The 22,881-nt window shown below is 40.3% G+C and overlaps 1 protein-coding gene across 2 annotated transcripts in view; it reads right to left on the bottom strand.

The window, feature by feature from the left end:
• LOC137513409 (occludin-like) overlaps window positions 1-16,973 on the bottom strand; it is a 54,817-nt gene extending 37,844 nt beyond the window's left edge. The window contains exons 1-3 of one of the 2 annotated variants that reach the window (XM_068234131.1): window positions 16,917-16,973; window positions 5,330-6,052; window positions 5,072-5,233 (exon numbers count right to left, since the gene is read on the bottom strand). In XM_068234131.1, coding sequence (XP_068090232.1) covers window positions 5,072-5,233; window positions 5,330-6,037 — 870 coding nt within the window. In that variant the 5' untranslated portion in view covers window positions 6,038-6,052; window positions 16,917-16,973. Of the gene's footprint in view, window positions 1-5,071; window positions 5,234-5,329; window positions 6,053-16,831 lie in introns of both variants that reach the window. The other variant, XM_068234130.1, reaches the window with a different exon arrangement.
• Between the last annotated feature and the right edge of the window lie 5,908 nt (window positions 16,974-22,881).

Genomic DNA, 22,881 nt, shown 5'->3' with positions numbered 1-22,881 from the left:
GTCTCGTGTCAAAGGTGGTGTCTTTAACCAGAGGGCTTGATTGACTAAAATTCTATTGGAGCAGTTGAATACTGCAGAACAGTGGACAACTTATAATAAACAGTGGTGCAAACGTCTTATGAAGTGCCAATTTTTGCAGCCTTTAACATGGTAATACAAAACCATAGAGAAGAATAAGCTGCAAACTGCCATCCGGCAAGGATTGGAACTTGATCCCAAAGATGAAAGTTTGGGCCAAGGCTGTTCAGAAGTGTTCTGTTGTTATGCAGTGGGAAGAATGTAGATGGTGCGATGCATGACAGAGGGGGTGGAGTAAGAATAATAATAATAAACTTGGCCTCCACTTGGCTAAAACGATCTGCCAAGCAGACACACGTCGTTGACGCACTGAGGGGATTTGGAGGTCGCTGTACACAGTCTCAATTCTAGCAGGCTCCCTGGGCTGAGAACCTCCTCCAAGGTTATTGACTATGTGATTGCAGTCATATGGACACACATGCAGTGAGAACTATTTGTAGACAGCTGGATTTATTACGAAGTATTCTTATTGCAGATGTGTAGGTGACCACAATCACAACTGCTGTGTCAGCTTTCAGCAATCTTTGCAATGGCCTGCTATTACCCAAGAAAAGGCAGGAAGCTTTTGCCATATCTTAGGCTGCTTTTACACTTGGTGTGATGCGATCTGAGCATGGTAAAATAGCACCACGTCATTACTGATACTGACAATCCACAAAGATCAGCACACTCAAATTAATGCAAATCTTCTTGCTCTTTATTGCAAATGATAAAGGTGAAATTCTGCCTTGATTTGAGACATTTATTCTGGAACCATGGACTATGGACTCTAGCCCTCTTGTGGCTATCTGGACAAGTTTGCAAGTTTGATGGACTGTGAGTGTCTGTGACGCCTATCTATTGCAAATAGCTGGCTCGTGTCAAACATGAATTGAATTTTGGGATATCATTTGCAATAAAAGAGCAAGAAGATTTGCATGATATAAAATTTGAGTGCACTGATCTTTGTGGATTGTAAAAACGTTGGTTTTGCCTGGTCATCCGGTGGGTTGATCGATACTTGCACCTCATTTACGGGAAGGGGAGTGCGGCCAGGTAGCCCTACTCTGCTATTACTGATACTTAAACACATGTGAAGGTTGCGTTAAAAGGGAAGTTGGCAGCAACCTGCCTTCAAAAAGTTGCACCCTTCAGTCACTTTTATACTACTAGACAGGACGCATGTAGTCTGAAAATCTGCATCTGTACATGCGAACTGCAAAAGCACCAAAATACAAAATGTTACCATTGACTGTAATTAATTGCTTTTGTTGCCTTACGAGATGTGCAATAATCCATGGCAGCTTCAGTGTTAGCTGGAGCACTTCCTGTGCACTTTTGTGTGTGATGTCCTATTAGTTGTAATGGCTACTTTGGAGATGAGTGTTATTTGGAGGTGACGCAACACAGTAAGTATAAAAGAGGCCTCAGAGTTCAGTGTTTTTAAAAAAAAAATCCAGATCTGATTTTCTGTATTTTGCAAAGAAAATTCTGAAAGTAATCATGTTGACAAAAGTAAATTATCATTATACCCTTAGAAATTACAAATGCCCAAAGTGCAGACCAGTACAGTAAGGCACAAAACCGAAAATGGGTAGGGTCTATATATTTGGCTGCAGTAACAAAGTTATTTTCCCTCCCTGATAATGAAGTGTGAGATTAATTTACTGCACTGGCTCATATTAGCAAGTGTTAATAAGTCACCAGACAGAAACTGCTCATATCTAAGAGTAAATATGCACTCAGTGACAAACTGGCGGTTACGCTGGGCTCGGCACACACGGCAATGTGTTACACACCTTAAAGGAGTACCTTTGCCTGCTAGCAGATTTGCTTGTAAATCGCAGACTTGAAAGAAGAAAGAAGGATACAAGATGTACTAAAATTACACAGAAGTATTAATACCTACTACTATAAAATAAAGGGTACCATGCAACACGAACACTGCTATTCCAGCGCAGGAGATTTGGGAGCAGCCGGTGCCACCATAGGCCGTAATAGGAATTACAGCTGAAGCAGCACACAGAATGTAACTTCAGCGCCGTCAGAAGACAGAGCTGAGGTTACTTTTTAAACACTGTAATTCGGCCTCCAGCAATTGGAAGCTGAATTATTTCATTCCCCCACTATCCACGTGGACCTAGACTCTAGAGGGTCCACGCGGAGCTGCACAAGTTCCGTCAGAAAATTCTGCAGCAGCAGGATAAGCCATACAACATGGTAAGGTAAAAAAGTGTATGTATAGTCACAATCTTATTTTCAACTAGCCTTTTTTTATTTTATTTTTTTAACTCCTAAGGGTTAATAATCCAGGATTGAAGGCCCTGACTGATGTCGCCCGTCGAGGATGAGGATCCAATCCCTCAGGCAACATTACCAGGCCAATGCAGTACAAATGTGGAGCCAGCTGTCCCTGTTGCTATGCAGGGAGGCAGAGGGACAATGGAGCGGAGCAGAAGTGATGTACCATGGAGGGTGGGCGAGCGGCGTGCACAAAGCAATCAGATGTCGACTGACTGTGTTGATCCACCAGGCGGATCACTAGTCGTGTGGCGGTTGCTTGTTGAATGCTGTTGTATACACACCGGAGTATCGGCTGAGGCGGTCGTTATCGGCCATCTCAGCCGACTTTAATCATGTGTACGGAGCTTTGGAACTGATAACACATTCAATAGTTGAGTATGTGCCTGTATGGAAGCTGAATAACATAAAAGAACTCTCCTCATGTATTTAAGACTGGCAAAATTCTAACAGTAGATTTTATCCTTAATATTGAAAATAAAATTATTGGTTTCCAGGAAAGACCTATTTATAATTGGGACTATAGATACAACTGTTCATCTTGTAAGTTTATTTTCACTTCAGGTTTGACTAAACCACGCTACTTGTCGGCCCTATCCTGGAGTAAGAATTGACCGGCTGCTAATCAATTGGGCGAGACAGCTTTCCCTGCGCAAGGTACTCTAGGGGAATATAAAATATATATTTCCCTACCTCTCTGTATGTAATTTCGAGGTCTGGCTAATTCTGGTTCCCGAATTATGATGTTTGAACCCTGAAATGACCTGCTTCGCTACCCTGCCCCTTTAGTTCCCTATGTTCACTTCACCTCCGTACAGTACTTTGTTGTGCCCAGTTCATCCCAATCCCACATCTTAGCAATCTTTTAATTTTAAACATGAAAATGTACAGGAAAACAGTTTTTGTTACTAACTAATTAATGTTAAACAAGTGTGTCATAAAAGGAACCTGAGGTGAGAAACATACAAAGACTGCCATGGTTATTTCCTTTTAAACAATACCAGTTGCCTGGTAGCCCTGAAGTTCTTTCTGGACAGTAGTGTCTGAATCACGCACCTGAAACAAGCATGCAGCTTATCTTGTCAGATTTTTGTCAGAAACTCCTGATCTGCATGCTTGTCAAGGGTCTATGGCTAAAAGTCTTTGAGGCAGTGGATCTGCAGGACAGCCAGGCATTGTTTAAAAGGAAATAAATATATCAGCCTCCATATGTCTCCCACCTCGGGCTCCCTTCAAAGTCAAATCTGTGATGTGACTCCCATTGTAACTGAGCTTAAAAACTATAGCACAAGTTCCCACATAGCTCACGCAGAACAACCGTGAATGACTGCATTATTACCTATGTTCCCATCATGCTGCCTGTTACATGCACTCTCATCTCATGCTTATCATACATGTGCACTAACACAAAAGGAAAAAAATGGGCAGCATAAAACTAAAATATAAATAAAATATTTTTTTATGTGTGTCTATAATGAAAAGATGGAAAGAGTATGTTATGGTATGTAGTGTAAAAATAATATATATGGAATTGTGTTTTTTTTTTTTGTAGAATTGTCATATGTAACTGTATTGTACTTGGTTTATTTATCTAATTAAGAGGTACAGACTAACCAGCAAGCTCATGGTGAACTAGAACTCATTGGAGTGTAAGGGGCTACAATGGACCAAAAAAGCCCTCTTACTAAGATGCAATGGAAACAAAAGTTTATTGCAAATACTTTGTTTTAAGAAAGCAAACTTTTGTTTTTTATGTAAGCGTCTGTAGCACATTAAAGTGTGGTAAATGCGCTTGTAAGTAGCAATGTGGTGTTCAGTGGTAACTGTAATAATGCTAAGCAGCAAACGATGATCGCTTCAGACACTAATAGATACACAGAGATGGAAAATGGTGATAAATGTCACAGTGGAAAATGTACTTCTATGAAAATGCACAATGATCAAAAGATGATTGTTGAGTGAAGGGCTGTCATGCTGAAGGGTTTTCTAAAAAAAACCACATTTTTCCATATTTACCATCCTTTTTCCCAAAATTGCAGCAATGTTGAACATATGTGTTTGTTAAATTGAACCATTTCTTCAAAATTTTCAATCAACTGAAAAATTGGATTGCATTGGTCAAATCGAATCAAATTAAAAAGATTGTAATGTGTGTCGCCATTTTTACGATCAGTTTTTTTTTTTGATTGATTATAACATTTAAAAAATCTGACTAATGTATCACACATGTGTTAAATTTTTCCCCAATTATGAAAAAAACTATTGAAAACACTGAAAAAATTACTTGCGTCCACACCACTCTCAATCTTCTTTTATAAAACAAATAAAACAAATAGAGAAATTTCTGGAACAAATTAAAAAAAGCTTTCAATTTTTCTGTACAGCGATAGTTTTTAGTGAATTGCCGTAAAATTGGATCATAAGACAAATCAGGGCCTTTCTCGCTTACTGTGGTTTGTTCAGTTTGGTTCACATTCACGGGTAATATAAAGATATATTTATATTGGATTAGTTTGATATTTTGGGTCTTGTATTATTCCTGGCAGAGAGTTTTCTTGCATTCTTTCCATACTCTCTTATCAGGTTTGATCGCGGTATTCTTTATATTATTTTTTGTATTTCACTATGTACATTTTTCAGATTTTACAGATGACTAAAAGCAAGAAATTTAGAGGACAAGTTTAGAAATTAGCTCTCGTTTTTTCCTTCTTACCCATTCTTCTACATTAGGCCCCTCTTGATAGTCCTGTAAGGGCTTCTCCCAGAAAATGTTGGGATCTCCATAACGCCATATTTTGCTTCTTGTCTTCTGTGCAAAGAAGGAGGTGACACAGAGGACAATGACGACAATAAAGCCACATACTATTGCGATGGCCTGGAGAAAAAACACAAAAATATTCAGACCTACTGGTTTTGTGGTGTATCATTTCACATCATAATTTTTCTTCATAAAGGTGATTTAGAGACTCACCTCTTGTGGATCCACCATGCAATAGTGGTATAGATACTGATTTGTGAGGCCTACTCCAGAAGACATTGGGCTGTAGATCTGGTTACACATCATCATCATCTGACTGTAATACATGCCACCACTCATCTGGGCTCTTGGATTCACTCCAACAATATACACAATAGTGGCAATAAGGTCCAAGGTGGCTAAAACTGCACTCAGAACCAACACAATCATGAAGAACTTTCGTGACCTGGTTCCACTGGATTTAGTTACACTGGCTATAAAAAGTCCCAGATTAGCTATGAATGTCATCACAGACATGGCCATCATGAAACCACTTGCTGCTTGAGGGCTGGTCATACCGTAACCACCATAACCACCATAGCCGTAGCCATAACCACTGTATCCACCATAACCACCATAACCACCCATGTATCCACCTAGCCCTCCCATGTATCCATAGTTGTACTCCCAGGCCAGTGTTGATGCCACACATGCAAATATCGCCAGGCACAAGAAGATAACAATGCCCTGCAGAATTCTCACAATGCCGGGCGGAGACTTCCACTTGTAGAAGCGTTGTGGTGGGATATCTTCCTGGTAGAAGGAATCAGGATGGGCAGACTGGACGTGATAACCATAAGATCCAGGACCATGGCTGTTCTGATGAGTGTAGGTCGGTGGGCTATAGTCAGGTGGGTTGTCATAGCGCTTCTGGCTGTACATATTGGTATTTTTATTCTGTAAATTGAAATAAGAAACATGAATTTCTGTACTTGTGTTTCACTTGCATTAAACACACCCCAAAAACTATCCATTCACTCTGTACTCACTCACACAAGAGCAACACAAACGCTTTATATAAAACTAAGAAGTAGAGATGGCCCAGCCTTGGAGAACTCATGGGGAAGCACATGATCAGTTTGATCAGCTGATAGATTTGTAAGTCTCTGATTTGCTGGTCATGATCATGTGTTAAACCAGGAAGTCATCTCAGCAAATCAGAGGCTTACAAATCTGTCAGCCGATCAAACGGATCATGTGCTTCTCCATGAGTTCTCCAAAGCTGGGCCATCTCTACTAAGAAGTAGCACTGAGTTCTACATTTAGAGCTGTGCAACTGTCAGTAATCTCATCCCCTCACCGCTCTGTTACTGCTGCCAAATGACCTGCAGCAAGCTGTGCTAGCATAGAGCCTGACACAAATGTCTGCCTATCTCTTGTGCATCAAACTGAATATGGATGAGGTGGGCAGGGAACTGTGCAGCTAAAGAAATAAATGTTTGAACTATTTCTATTCTCCATTATTGTCACTGCCTCTGTCACTGTCCTTTGCAATCAGTTTCAGTCACATATTTTCTACTGCAATGCTGGAAAATATAGCCTGGTCTTTATTGTTCTTCTTGGGAGTCACATGGCTGCCCTTGATTGGCTGACACACTGGCTAAATCTGCAGACAGCAGAAAGCTAGTCACAGCTCATTAAAGCGGTATTGTCACCATAAAAATGAAATTTCAACAGCAACTGGTCTGAGTGTATTAAGTGATAAAGATTCTAATCCTGCATTCAAAACTTGCAAAACTTTTTCTGCTGTTATGGTTTGTAGTTATCACATACCTTATGAGCACTGGCCCTAGTGCCAAACAGTGCCAAAGAGTTGAATGCTGGGAGTTCTTTTTATCTATAATATATTCCTCCTCTTCCATTTATTTCTCTGCTTAGCTGCTTATCAGAAACTCGCTCTGATCACTTGTGTTTACAAGCAAGGCTGAGGTGACTCAGTGATTGGATTTGTAAACAAAAAAAAAGGCTGTGCAGTTGTTAGTATACACCTCAGTGGGAGTGTCTGAAGACTCTGGGAGGAGGGCAGCTAATGAATACATAATGAGTAAGAGAAGGGAGGGGGGAAAACAAGAGTCAGGGAGGATAGGATGTCAGCATTAGCTTGGCAAGATGGCCACTGCCTAGAATAGGATTTTCTGCTTTTCCTTTATACAATTCACAGGAATCATTACGTGGATAGCACAATACATCTGTTATGCAAGTAGAAGTAGTATTTATCTACTTATATATGTGTTTTTTATTTCTAGGTTAGCATGGGTGTCGCTTGTTCTTTAAAACTTATTTGATTGAGGTCAGGTGAGTCACCTGCATCAAATACTGTGAGGGAGAGTATGGTGAGGTGATGGGTACAGCCACACCCGTAATATATGTCATTTGTATTACACTGGAGGCTTCCTTCTTCATTTAGGGCTCGTTTCCACTATTGTGGTGCGGAATCGCGGCATATCACCACTGACGAAATCGCATGAGGATGCGATTCCGCGTGCGTTTTTTGCCGCGATTTCGCATAGGCAGGGTATATGTGATTTTAACCATGTCACTGCCTGTGTCAATTTACATTAGTTTGTCTGCGAAATCGCACGAGAAATTGCGGGAAAAAACGCATGCAAAAATGCATGCGATTTCCCTATTAAATACATTGCCTGCGATTTGCCTGCATTCCACACGCAGGCGAATTCTGCGGCTCTGCCGTGCAGAAAAATCCTGCATTGGAAAACGCTGAAGAAAACTGACAAGTGGAATCAGGGCCATCCACATGTATTGGTTATGCGAATCCGCATGCGGACAACGCATGCGGATTCACTGTAGTGGAAACGGGCCCTTAATTTGAATACAAATAGTAGCCTGCTTGCAAACGACTCGAGTTACAAACATCTCACAAATACAAACAAAGTTGTCCTTGTGCAAAATACTCTACATTGTTTGTTATTACATGTTTTGTTGTTATGTTTTATATACAAAGATTAGCACTTAAAAAAAAACTAAAAAACATTGTTTGTACTAAATGTTCAAATCATGAGTTATCAGAAAGTAAATAATTTATCTAAATCTACACATTTATTTATCAGAAAGTAAATAATTTATCTATCTATAACATGACTCAACTTACATAAAAATTCAGCTTAAGGTGGCCACACACCATACAGTTTTTTAAATATCTGTTCAATTTAAGAATTTTTTCTGACTGATTGTAACATTTCAAAAATATGACAAATGTACCACACACCTATGTTCAATTTTTCCCCTATTCTGATAAAAATGATTGGAAACTCTGACAAAATTGCTAGGGTGTGTGTAGTAATAAATTGACAATCTAACACACACCATACAATCTTTAGAAAGATTGAAGAAAAATATCTGGCATTCCGGATCGATAAAAATCGAAGAAAACAGGAAATCCGGATTTTTCAGTCGAATGAAAAAAAAGCTTTCGATTTTTTCGGGAGATCCGATCGTTTTTTATCGAATTGCCGTAAAATCGGATCATTTTATTGTATCGTGTGTGGCCACCTACGAACAACCATCTCGAAATGGGACCTGTTAGTAAGTAGGGATATTGTCTGTCTATTGCCACTGAGAGTCATGTGGAGCATTTTAATAACACATATCTAATTAAATTGACAGACTGAGAGGGAAAATGGCATATAATGTTTCATGGTGTTTTTACAAGCATTACTTAGATTAGTATTCTAGTTATTATGATTTTCATCCGCTTTAAAAAGACAACAACAAAAAAACACAGACTGAGAATTGCCATTACACTTTTAATTGCATTATTAACAAAGCAATGCCTGCTTGCTGTCTTCACCTACACTGATAGTTATAGTGGTCAGGCTACAGAGCTCTACTATACTGAGATGTGGACAGCTAATGAATTGACAGTGGCCCACTCTCAATCACAGTATTAGCACTTTATTGGTCCTATGCTTGTAATAATCACTTCTATATGCTCTGATTGATAATAATCGTTAACAAGCTGTTCCCCCTCCCCTTCTTGCACCTCTGACACTGTGGTTGTCCTTGGCAGGTTTTGGTGTGCTGTATCAATTGTTATGTCTAGAGTGCTTTGGGGGGCCCAATGTAAAACTTGCACCAGGGCCCAAAGCTCCTTAGCTACGACACTGTGAATTGATAGTATTGATACAGACAGTGATAGACATAGTGGAAAGCAAATATTCTTTTGCGCAAATTTGAACTGAAAAGAAGTGAACTGAGCCTGTGAAAGTCAGCAGTTGCCGGGCATCTAGTTGGCAGCTGCTTTTAAAACAGCAGCAGGAAGCTTTTTATTGGTTAAATTGATTTCCCCTCCTGGCATCTTAGGAAACATTTTTGATCATCACTATTAGAAAGCAATAGGACCACATTCTGCTCCTTTTAATATTCCTTCAGTTCATCTGAGTTAAGGAAGCCAGTTGGTAAGCTATGCAATGTATGTGAAAAGGCAACATTAATAGAAAGTTACCTTATTTTTCCTTTGAATAGACTGTGATAAAATAGGACCTGCAAAGTCAATCAGTGTTATCTTTCCACGTTTCGGGTTCAGTATGAGTAAATGAAAGGGAAAAGCTTATTGGTTGCTATGAATGTCAGCAGTAATCCTTTTGATTACTGGGCCTGCAGTTTCACCAAAACCAGGTTATGCTTACCCGAAACAGTTCTCTTTATTTCTTTCTATGCTACCTTCTCTTTCTTATCTTGATCTTGTGCCTTACTCTGCTTCAACTTTTCCAGGGAAACCTCCCTGTTTGCTTTCTGCATCACTACCTTTCATATCGCTCTTGTACAGCCTCACCTCTTATCACTTTTTCTTTACCTCTTTTCAGTGTAGCCTGTTGACTCGCTGACTACATAAAGCCATATTCTTCATTTTTCATGTTTACAGTCATTCACTTTATCTCCTAGAAACTACTCTAGCTCTCTGTTTGAATTTGATCTGTTCTAGCCTTTCTCTTCTAAATAATTAATCATCGGTGTGACTGTAAGCTCATATACAGGAGGCAGTAACACATTCCACCACAAGTGTGCTACTTCCAGACATAAGAAAAGTATAAATCTCGGTTTCCTAACATGCAGCTTATGAAGCAAACCATATAGATCAACACTGAAACAAAAATAAAAAAGTAAGATATAATGAATTGTATGTGTAGTACAGATAATAGAACATTACTACCAAAGAAAACAGTCTCATATTTTTATTTTCAGGTTATAGTTTTTCTTTTTGTAACATTGCATCATTCTGTCATATTTGCAATTACAAACCACACTCTGTATTTTAAACTATAAAACAGGGCAGAGCGAATGACCCTTTGAACTCCCCTGCAGTAAAACCATATTTGAAGCTGCCGCTCACAGTTGTATAAGTGCTTCAGAAAATAGGACTGTGGTCGGAGAGCTCAGAGAAGCTCGTTTGCACAGATAACAACAGAAGTTTCTTAACGCTTCCTGTACTGGAAACAATATGAGACTCATATCTGTGCTACTAATGTTCTGTGTCTTAGCTGTACTACGCATACAAATCATTATGTCATACGTTTATTTTTACCTCAGATTCCCTTTAAGAAAGCAAATTTATATTTGGCAGTAGCAGACTAAAATCTTACCAACTTAAAGGAAACCAGAGATGAATAATACAAAAAATATCATACATAACTGAGGCTTCCTCCAGCCCCCTCTGGCCTGATCGCTCCTTTGCCGCAGTCCTCCGCTTCCTGGATATTTGGTAAGGGGTCCCAGTATCTTGGCCAGTCGGGGCTTACTGCGCATGGGAGTACTACTGTGCAGGGGCAGAACTCTCCTGGCCACGGGAGCGAGATGGGGAGCGCGTGCTGCCACACTGCGCATGTGCCGACTGGCCCCAACTGGTTCTTTGCAACTTATGTTCTATTTCTTAGCTGTACTGCAGGTACAATTCATTATCTCATAAGTTTATTTTAACTTCAGATTCCCTTTAACAATAACTTTAATTGTATTAAGAAAAGTAGATGAGAGCCCCACAAGCCTTTGACTTAGATAACTTTTGCTCTGCATCTGCTGCACAGACCTTAAACAGGGGATCGGCAGGTGCTAATCACAAACCAATATTAGACCCTTGTACTCATATGCACTTACACACAAAAAATTAGTTGACAAAGGCAACAATAAAAAACACTAAAGATGTAAAAAGGAAGATATTAGTTTGAAAAAGAAAAATGACGCACTGTTATTTATAAAGCCTACTCTACCCATGCTAATCAGCATGCAAGCAGACTTTTTATGCATCTTCGGGGGGGGATGCTGAAGAAACCTCAAAAAAGTAAGGCCAACAAGCCAGAGGCCACTAGTGTAGTATGCAGGTTAATGCAGTGCCCACATGCCTGTATAGACAACCACTTTAACACACTTGTAGGGAGATGCAGCCTATTGACACTCAAGACAGCCACGTGGATTTGATGTTCAAGTCGCTCAGCGTGAGGCTACACTCTAATGCATCCACCTCTTACAGTGGTCTCATAGAAATGCAAGAAGACAGTAGGAAACGCCCAAAAGAAAAGTTTAAAAAAAACATTTTAAAGGAGAAGGTAAGTTGTTATTACAGTACCTACCACACAAGTTTTGTCAGGGTTTCTTGCCTCCTCAGGTACATTTTGTGGCTAAGATATAGAAGTATTTTCACTTAGACTTAGGTGGTCCTGCTATTCCTGCACAAAATGAACCTGTGAAAGCATGAAACACTAATCTAATAAAAAAAAATTCTACTAAATTTTTTTTTTTGGGGGGGGGGGGGGGGGGGGAGGGGGGGTTCTCTTAAAAATCTGTTTAACTTTTATCCAATTTTGAGCACTTCCTACTGTCTTTTTACAAGTCTTCATGTATTTAAATTTGAATTCTAAATCTTTCCATCTAATTTTAACAGTTGGAACTGCGTATGAAATAATTGACAGAGTGCGATAAGATTGTATATTGTTGTCTCCTTATTTACTGTAGCTGGCAGGAATATTAACAATCTGACATATTCCCACCTCTTCTTTTCTCTTTACTCCTTTAGATTGTAAACTCGCAAGGGCCGAGCTCTCTTACCCTTTTCTGTCTATGAATTTACTGCATGTTTTGTTTAATATGTTACATTTGTCACTGTAATTACTATGTCTACCAATTTAATATTACGTACCAGTGTTTATATTTTGTGTATTCCATTGTATGTATTATTATGTACCCCGTGTTTTGTTTCTTACTCTGTACAGCACTGCAGAAAATGTTGGCGATTTATAAACCAATAAAAATAATAAATAATAATATGCCACTGATACTACTTTGATTGCTGAAACTGAGGAAGAATTGAAAAGCCTAGTCATGGATGTCAAACAAGAAAGTGCCAAAGCTGGTCTACTGCTTAGAAAACTAAAGTCATGCTGTCTGTCCAATAAATCATCTGCAAATAGATGAGGAAAAACTAGAAGCTGTGACAGAATTCATCTTTCTGGGATCGAAGATCTCTGCAGATGGTGACTGCAGCCATAAGATTAAGAGATGCTTGTTGCTTAGGACAGCTATGGCCAAGATTCTATAGGATAGAGATGTCCCTTTTCCAACAGAAATCAATATTCAGATCGGATATAGGAGAAAGCTAGCCTACACACGTATGCAATTTTTTCGATTGGATACCAATCAACATACACAAGGAACGATAGCCAGTATTTCGATCAATGTTTTCCAGTATTTCTATATTTGAATATCAAACGGATAATTTGCTACAATAGGAACTGAAGTGAAAATTGCATGGGGTGTAACAGGCTTTAGGAATGTTAAAGCAAAAGCATTTGCATAGAGCAACCAATCAAATTTCAGCTGGTGAATGAAACATACATAGATTATGATTGGTTGTGCTCGGCCACTGATCCATTTTTGCTCCAGATAGCATTGCACCTTTAAATCATCCCAGAGTGTTAGAGCCAAAATAGGTTAAGTGTGCACATTCTTCGCCTTGTAAGTTGGGTGCCGCCATAGGCAAAAATGCAATTGCATTAATTTGGGCTAACTGATTTGAGTTGCTTTACAGCCTTTCTAATTAGCGGCTTTACAGCTGCTCAGATAAATTGCAGCTTTACAGCCACTCTAATTAGCGGCTTTAGAGCTGCTGGGGTAGCAGCAATCCTCATACCCATTTTATCATGCGCCCCTTTTAAATGTACACATTAGCAGCATCTCAGTAAATGTCAGAGAAAACTATTACTCTGCTTTCTAGCAATAGTGCAGGATTATGTCATCGCTTTCTGGCAGGTCTCTCATTAGTGATGTTCTAACAGCGAAGAACCCTTCCTAACAAGTCAAACGTGATATAGCTAGATTTGTATGATAGGAAATATCTTTCTTTGGACAAGTGCATGGGGCAGATTTATCAAAACCAGTGGAAGCAAAACTGAAGATTGTGATTGTGTTTCCTCAGCAAGTGTTCCACGTTTGCGGTCGCACTCTGTAGGATGCGCGCACAGGGCCAACGCAAGCGCAGTGATGCCTGACTCCTGAGTCCTGGCTGCCGGAGTGGCTTTAGACATAAAAGGAGAGGGGCAGAGGAGAACGGGGGGAGCGGTGGGCATCAGGACAGCTCCCCATTCATGCCTGCTCCCCTGTTATCCTTTAAGTATCAAAATGCAAGCATTCATAAACTTTCAGCAAGTATTGAAATTATACGTTATACTTTATAGTTTGCCCTATAGTTACAGTTAAACCCCCCCCCCCCGTAAAATTAAGCCTTCAAAGCCTAATTTTCTGTACCAGCCAACTTTCCGTACCAGCCATTGCATTTCATATGATTAAATGGCCACTTGATTATCTTGTGACCTTAATGTCACTAAGCCATGTTCCGCATATGCATTACAAGAGTCCTGACTTCTATCTGCAGTGCCAGTAAGACTGGAGAACTTTTTAAGAATCCTCCATCTTCCTTAAGGGGCCCATTCATTTGCCGACCAACCAATCAATCGAAAAAAAAACATATATATCCAGGCACATCGCCTCTAGTTAGGACATTAAATAAGTTATTAAGGAAAGGGAGGTGCTGAAGGGGGTGTGGCCAGAAAACAGCAAAAATCTATTAACCCTTCACACTCTCGCATGCAAATGTTCAAACAAATGCATCCACAGTTTCACTCATCCAGGCACCACTGTTATCCCTACAGCTAAGATAAAAGCCGGGGTCTTAGTTCACAGAAGAATGCATTCTTATGCTTAGTCACCTATACTGCACAGAAGTACCCAGGTAAACATAGGTGTCCTAACAATCAATCAATCGACCATCCAATTCGATAATTATAATCGAATTGGATGAAAATTGGTGCTGCCAAGTACATGCCCGACCGACTAAGCGACCAATTTCTGGACAGAAATTGGCTGCACGGTCGATCGCGCATGCTGAAAAATTTTGGGCCGAGGTTGGTTGGTCGGGTGCGCGGTGGTCCGGCGGCCGAGTTGCGAACGAGCAACGAGATGACTAAACCCCCGCCGCTGGCGCCGCAATGTATAAATGTATGAAGCGTGTGTGCTTTTTACCTGTCCGGTGTCGGCCTCCACGCAGTTTCCGTCCATCTCGCCGGGTTCTGCATACAGACCGGCTGCGCTCTGACGTCACGAAGGCGCATAACGGCTGACGTCAGACGCTATGCGCCGCTAGCGTGTACCCAGCGAGATGGATGGATGGACCCGACGAACTGCTACAGGACAGGTAATGTATAAATGCACTACATTACATACATTTACACATTTTGGGGGCAGCGGCGGCTCAGCCGATTCCCTGATGATTTCATGCTAAAATCGGACGAGAAACGGCCTGTAGTGTATGGGCAGATTCGATTAGAGATAAATTTATCTTTTATCAGATTCGATTAGAGATAAATTTGTCTCTTGGTGGAATCTGCCCATACTCGTTCTAATGTATGGGCACCTTTAGTTATGTGTATGTTGGACCAACCATGTGCCTGAAGTGCAACCATGGGGTCAATTCACTAGGCCTCTATAATGTCTTTATTATCATTTCCAGACTTTTTATTTTGTCATTTTTATACGCGTTTTTTTTCAATGATGTATTCACTAAGCTGCTTATTCTTATTAAAGTTTTCTTCTAGGAGATCATTTTTCATCTTCTGTTTAAAATAACTTTTCAGCTCAGTACCCTGCAATTGAAAAAGTGCTAAAAAGTAGGTGAAAAATTCCTATCAAAATTATTCTGAGTATTTCTTATTGATAAAGTGTGAAAATATCATCTAGGAGAAAACTTAAAGGGGCACTACGGCGAAAAATTGCAAAATTTAAAATATGTGCAAACATAAACATATAAGAAGTATGTTTTTTCCAGTGTAAAATGAGCCATAAATAACTTTTCTCCTATGTTGCTGTCACTTACAGTAGGGAGTAGAAATCTGACAGAAGTGACAGGTTTTGGACTAGTCCATCACTTCATAGGTGATTCTCAGCAAGGCTTTTATTCTTTATAAAGATATTCCCTAAAAAGCATTTAAATAATGATTCTGGCCAGCTTCCCTGCTCCCTACACAGTTTTTTGGCAGTTGGACAGAGCAACTGCCATTCACTAAGTGCTTTTGAGAATGAATAAATCCCTGAGAATCCCCCATGAACAGATGGACTAGTCCAAAACCTGTCACTTCTGTCAGATTTGTACTACCTACTGTAAGTGACAGCATTATAGGAGAAAAGTAATTTACGGCTCATTTTACTCTGGAAAAAAACATACTTCTTATTTGTCTATGTTTGCACGTATTTTAAATTTTACAATTCTTTACCATAGTGCCCCTTTAGGAGAAAAGGTGAATTGAATAAGGGCCTGTGAAAAGGCATCAAAAAGTAGGTAAAAATGTACTATCAAAGTTATTTTGAGTATTTTCTTGCTTGTTAGTGGGTTAAAATGCATTTTATTGACACGTTTGAAAATATCACCTGGGAGAAAAGTCAGGAGAAAAAGTTAATTGCATATGGGTCCTAGTCAATAAAATGCCCTTTAAACCACCTGCAGACAAAAAAATACTCAAAATAATTTCAATAGTACTTTTTCACCTAATTTCTGGTAAAAAAAAAAATTAGGTTAAGACAAAAAAACGGATCTCCTGGGTACGGGAGAGAAAGTTACGGCAATGGCTCATTATAGCATAGCGTCAATACACAGCGACTATGTTTGGTGATAAGGTCTAACTGTAGTTATTCAACTTTTAATGTGAAGAGAGGGGTTTAGGAAGGAGAGAGAGAGAGAGAGAGGAGGAAACAGCCGCAGGGCTGAGAAAAAAATTACAGCAATCAGGAGAATAAGGATGTCGGTGAAAACATTTTCCTAACTTCATTTAAGTTGTATAACATAAATCTGCAAGATTATCCCGTAGTAGCTGATCCAGGCTAGCAGAGGGGAAGTTTGATAGTAACCAACAAAGCTTCTTACAGTTAGGCTTTTAAGATAAGCGTATCTTTTTACAATTTTTATAAACAAATTTTTGCAGGATTTAAGCTATGCCGTTTCTAACAACAAATGCTACGGAGCAATAGTGCACAAGTTGTTGAAATAAAGAATGAAATACCACATGTTAACACACACACTTCATACTGTATCCTACCCTGCATACCGTTACTTGTCTGCCACCATCCCCTCCAACAGGTGTATTCTATTCACATCTAATCCGGTATATAATTCTGCTTTACCTTCTGTCTTCCCCCAGTTCCACACTGCTGTCGGTTTGCTGTAACTTTGCTGAGTACTTCCACAGACTGTTTTTCACTTTCTCACCTCTTTGTTGTCTGGTAATGGCGCTCCTGGGATTAATGATTAGAATCCAGCTCTGCCCACATTCGCACTGAGAAATCCTCCCCTCAGGGCTGGTCAGCAGCAGGAACTTTCTGAGAACAAGTGCACAGCCTTGTGCTGCTCTGCTGCTTGCTACACCAATACTCAACAGGTGGGGAGAATGTGAAGGAGATTTTGGTAAACTGTAAACTACGCCTTGCTAATAATTTACCAACTCAGGCAATCTTACCTGGGCAAATAGATGAAATACACAATATAAAACAATAAAGCTTTAGAGATTGTAATTATTAAGCACTTTGTGGAAAGAAAATACCTATTTAACTTCAAGTGTGTTGTAAAATAGTTTAAATTGTTTTATGAAGAACATAACATGCAGTTGGTCTTTAAATTGTTTTATGAAGAACATAACATACAGTTGGTCCACTTATCTTTTTTATTTTTCACAAACTTTATAAAATATGAAATAATATGTACAAACATTCAAATACAAAATAGCTTTTCAAACCATGATAACATTAATAACATAGTGGGAATTAATAGACCAGAGCGAAGATCCTGTACATGATTTTGACTACTGCTAAATCTAGAAATGCATTATTAGATAAGGTAAATCATAGGCATCAACCTGCTTTTGATAGTTTCCCTACTTACCACCTTGCACCACTCAAAATTAGATCAAATCGATTGTGCATGGCCATTGCTAGCTTTGTACTGCTCAATGCAGATTACCCAGAAGGCAACTTGGGCAACTGGAACCAACTGGCTATTGGGGCCTGCTGCAGGACTTATGGAGACTCATGGCAGGCCAAGTGCAGAGTGGTGAGTGGAGTAAAGTCTGAAGAGAGGTAACTTCAGCAACGCATCTACCTTCTTCCTCATCTCATTGTTCCATCTGCACGACTCCAGCAGCATCTCTCATCAACTGCCGGAAATTACTTACTTGGGTTACTGTAATGGATGCACCTGCGCTTAACGCACCCAGCATATGAAAATGCACATGAAAATTGAACACACAAAGCATGATCTGGAGTTCCCCTTTAATTCTTAGCCTGGTTTAAGAATCTAGTGTTTCTCTTTCAGCCCAAAGCATCTGCTCGGGGGGGGGGGGGGGGGAGGAGCCAATGTCCCTTAATTAGACTTTAATATACAGTACATATAATTCCACGAGGTGTCATAGTTTGCTGAAAATTCTGCATCCGCTTTTGCACAGTCATTCCTAATTCACAGTGTGTAATAAGCCAAAAGCGATACATCTTTGAAGGGGTGTATGATGCCATTAGCTACTCCACGGCCTGAGATATCAATCCCCTAGACAAGGAGGCCGATAAAACAATCACGTTTGATATCTATGGGTTCAGTGCGTGATGACTGAGTGTAAAATGTTGTTTTTTATATCATATGTCGGATATTCACTGAGTTATGGCATAATTGGAGAAAATACCCAACTCGGTCCCTAAGACAAAGGGGCCGGACCGCAGCCTGAGGTTAGATTGCTAAGTGTGGGGGAACCATCTCTTGTTACCATCCCTACCCTCCAGCAGAGAAAGAGTTAAAATGGCTGGACACACAGGTTGTGAAGACAGAGTCCCCTGCCAGCCATCCATATAACATCAAGGATTTGGCTGTTTATACATCTTGAGCTAATTACACCCAGAATTTCATATCTTCTGTTTGGATTTACAACTCCAAAGGACATACGGTAACTTGACAAACTGCTCAAGATATTATACCCAGTTATTTTCACTGTTCTTCCCTTTATCATTTTTACTATAACATTCTGTTTCAATTGCTGTATTTTAGTTTATGCTTTATTTTATTATAAAATAAAACATTAAAAAAGTGCTTGTTCTGAAATCTCTGCAAAGAGTTTGCATCTCCTAAGGGAAATGTTACTATAACCATTTTGTTATTAATATTGTTATGTTTTGCTAGCTCTAGAAAGGTTGTTGAATTAACCCCTTTTTCATACAGGATTTAGCTAGAGTTAGATTTGCGTATTCGCAAGCGTATTGCGTATTGGTGGCAGCGACCTGGTCTCTATATGAGATCGCAGATTGTATTAGTTGTACATACAATCAAAATTGTACTGCGTGTGGGCTCACCAACCGATCCAAAAGGTTACTTTGCCTGCAGTGCTGAATGCCTTCAGGATTCCCTCAGGGTCTGGGGCTGAATGGTAAACTTAGAACAGGAACTGGAGGGTGACTTCGCATACCATCACAGTTACATGATGAGATACCCCTGGAGCCACAGAGACTGGAACTGAAGAGGATGAAGGGAAGTTGTGTGTCTTGGTTGCGGAGTGGTGAGTTACCTATCTGCAGATTCCGCTCGCTTGCCACTCTGTATAGGGGGCTACCAGTGGCTACCTAATATTGAGGGGCACCTCTGGCTGTCTAGTACTGGAGGCATTTCTGGCTATCCAATACCAGGGGAGCATACCTGTTTACCTTATACAAGGGAGCTAACTCTTGCTACCTAATACTGGGCAGAAAATCTGGTTACCTAATACTGGGTATCTTCCTTTGGCTATCTAATACTGGCGGCAACCGAATACTATTGGGGGACACATCTGTCTACCAAATACTACTATGGGTACAACTGGCTACCTAATAATATTAGGGGGTACATGTGGCTACCCAATACTGCTAACTGGAGGTCTCACTGGACTACCTAACGCTGCTAATTGGGGGAATATCTGTCCACCTGATACTTTCGGAAGGGGACTCACAGGACTACCCAATACTGCTAACTGGGGTCACTTATGGTTACTTAAAGCAAACCTGCAACAATGTAAGGAGATGAATTACAATACTTACCTCCCTCTACCTCACTGTTCCAGTGCTGGGACCCCAGAAGCTCATGGCCATGTTCCCGTGCCTGTTCATGTTCCACTGAGGAGGTGCAGGACGCATCGTGCCTGCACAGTAGTATGCAGTAGCATGGAGCCATGGTTTGAGCTTGATGTAAAAAGTGGAGCCTGGTTTGCTCTGTGCTATTGCTCAGGCAAGAGCTGTCTGCGCCTGTACACTATGGCTAGGCTCCCTTGAGAAGACTTTGGCTTTGGGGGTACCACCGCTGGAAGGGTAAGGGTAAGGGGGACAGGGAAGCCTCAGATTATGCAGGGAATTCCTTCTACTTAGGTAAGTGCCCATTCCTAATTGGGGCTCTTTTTTTGCTACAGGTACACTTTAATACTAATATTTAGGGACACACCGGGCTACCTAATTCCACTATTGGGAAAGGAGGGGGGTCATATGTGGTTTCCTAGTATTGCTATCTGGGGGACTCAAAGGGCGACCTTGTACTGCTTTCTTGGGGCATTGACTCCCTTGGTTAGCCATACCAGGGAGGAGAAAATCAGCAGGGCAAACCCAGCATTGTGAAGAGAGTGAGACCAGGATTGAGGTCGACAGGCTACAAAGGTAAGGGCAGAATAGAGAACTGAGCGGCATGTATGTATGCAGATCAGACACCCAAAGTAGTCACAATGGGTGACCATGGATGCAGGTGTGTACTGGGCTAATTCCAGTTGATTGAATTAATTACATTGCACATCATGAAGTGTGATGTCATGGGAAAATGAAGCCCCACCTGTATAGGAAGTACCGTATAGCTGATGATCAGGGAGCATTGTATACCATGTGACCAGCATATTCAACTGAACATTCAGCCTCATTCTATAAGAAGCCATGGTTATAGTAAATCTACTATCAGTGAGCTTTGTAATTGTGCCTTTACCTTTGATCCTGGAGCATCACTTTTTAACAGGAAATCTGAAATCTGAAGAGTCACTTGAAAGTACAAGAAGGCATGGAACAAGCTGACTGAAATGTATCAAATAAATCGAATGCTAATGATAGGAACTGTTATGTGTAATAGAAAATAAAATAAAATTCATGAAATAATTTTTATTGACTAAAAATTCAATTTAACAAATGAATGTTAGTTAATATTGACAAATGGCAGGGATGAACCTGCATTATTATTATTTAGTATTTTATAGACATTTTCCGCAGCGCTGTACAGAGTATATTGTCACTTAACTGTCCCTCAGAGGGGCTCACAATCTAATCCCTACCATAGTAATATGTGTATGCATGTATTGTGTAGTGTATGTATTGTAGTATAGGGCCAATGTAGGGGGAAGTCTATTCACTTATCTGTATGTTTTTGTGACGTGAGAGGAAACCCATGCAGACACAGGGAGAACATACAAACTCTTTGCGGATAATGCTCAGTGCAACAAGGCGAGATCACTAACCACTATGCCACTGTGCTGCCCACCACGTTGCTTTATCTCACAAAACAGTGACATATTAGATATAACGCAAATAGACTTACTTTACATGAGGAACAGGAATACTCTGGGGAAGAAATCTTCTACCATGCAGACTGTTATTCCCCATGGAATTCACAGCTGAATTGTGTTGGGCTGCTCCCCCTGAGTAACATCAGTTCACATTGTCCATAACATGGGGGACTGGGTCTATTTAAAGGTAGGTGGGAAACCTTCCCTCCCTTTGCAGAGCACCCTTGTACAATGTTATGAACAAGGTGAAGGAAAGGATAACTACTCCAACACATGTGGAATTATGCCCTGGGCGTCCTGGGTGTGCGTCCTCTCTCTGCTGCAGACGTAACCGGGAGTGAGGATGCAGGCACAGTGGCCGAGATATCAAAGCTGTGAAAACCGGAAATGAGCTGCTGCGTGCACTGGAGAATCATTTTGTCCGGGCGCAGGACATCTGGGGAGGGGGGCGGTAGAAGCCCCAGGGAAGTTAAACTTGTTTTATTCTTTCAGGCTTACAGTTGTCCTTTAAATAATATTAGAATAAAAAACGAGAGAGAATGCTACAGATAAGAAGAAACAAGTGTTATGCAGTAAAAAAAAACAGGATACAAATAAAAAGGAAACGATTACAATTTATGTTATTAGTTTTCATAAAATAAGTTTAGTGTCTTTATCTCAAATAAACATTTTACTAACTAACCTTTTATTTTAAAGTAGAGGTAAAAATGAGCCTTTCACCTATCTACCTGCAAGAGACAGACGTCTGGTGGTGCCTATATTATTGAAGGCGCTTCCAGATTCCACAGATAGCCCCACCCATTGCAACTCCCAGTTGAGTGGTACCCTCACCTTCTCTTGCACCGAGGTGGGGCTGAGGTCTTTGTTCATTTGAGAAATCAAAGCATTTTCACCTCTTTTTGCAGAGTAAGCCCCCTCATTCCAATGGTATGGACCACGTGAGTTGGTTTTGTTGGGCTTTATGATGTGAATGCTCTTTTTTTTATATTTGAATGGGAAAATATTATTTTGTTTTCTGACATGCTATGAATGCATGCATAGTACTGCTAAAACTATTGCACTACTCAGCTACTGCACGCCAATGTGATACATCTGAACAGACTACCATCTCTGGCCAGCAATGTATAGAGAATTGTGAATGTTTGTGCATTGTATTTATGTAAATGGAGCTGTGCCCTGCACCAATAGTGGTTGGGCACAGCTCCAGAAAAGCAATAACTCACAACTTGGCTGTCTGCTTACACAACCATGGCTGCACTTAGGTGAAGGATCGCAATGTGCATCAATACTTTACATTCGTAAATGTATATGGAGGCTGCCATATTTATTACCTTTTTAAGGAAGACTGGTTGCCTGGCAGCCCTGCTGATCTTTCTGGTCAGTAGTGTCTGAATCACACATCTGAAACAAGCAAGCAGCTAATCTTGTCAGATCTGACAATAATGTCAGAAACACCTGATCTGCTGCATGCTTGTCCAGGGTCTGTGGCTGAAAGTATTAAGGTAGCCATACACTGGTCGATTTGCCATCAGATTCGACCAACAGATAGATCCTTCTCTGATCGAATCTGATCAGACAGGGATCGTATGGCTGCCTTTACTGCAAACAGATTGTGAATCGATTTCAGCCTGAAAC

This window comes from Hyperolius riggenbachi, chromosome 1, assembly GCF_040937935.1.
Source record: "Hyperolius riggenbachi isolate aHypRig1 chromosome 1, aHypRig1.pri, whole genome shotgun sequence".
Lineage (NCBI taxonomy): Eukaryota > Metazoa > Chordata > Amphibia > Anura > Hyperoliidae > Hyperolius > Hyperolius riggenbachi.
Note: the sequence above shows the minus strand (reverse complement) of the source record. Positions and strands in the feature narration are given on the sequence as shown.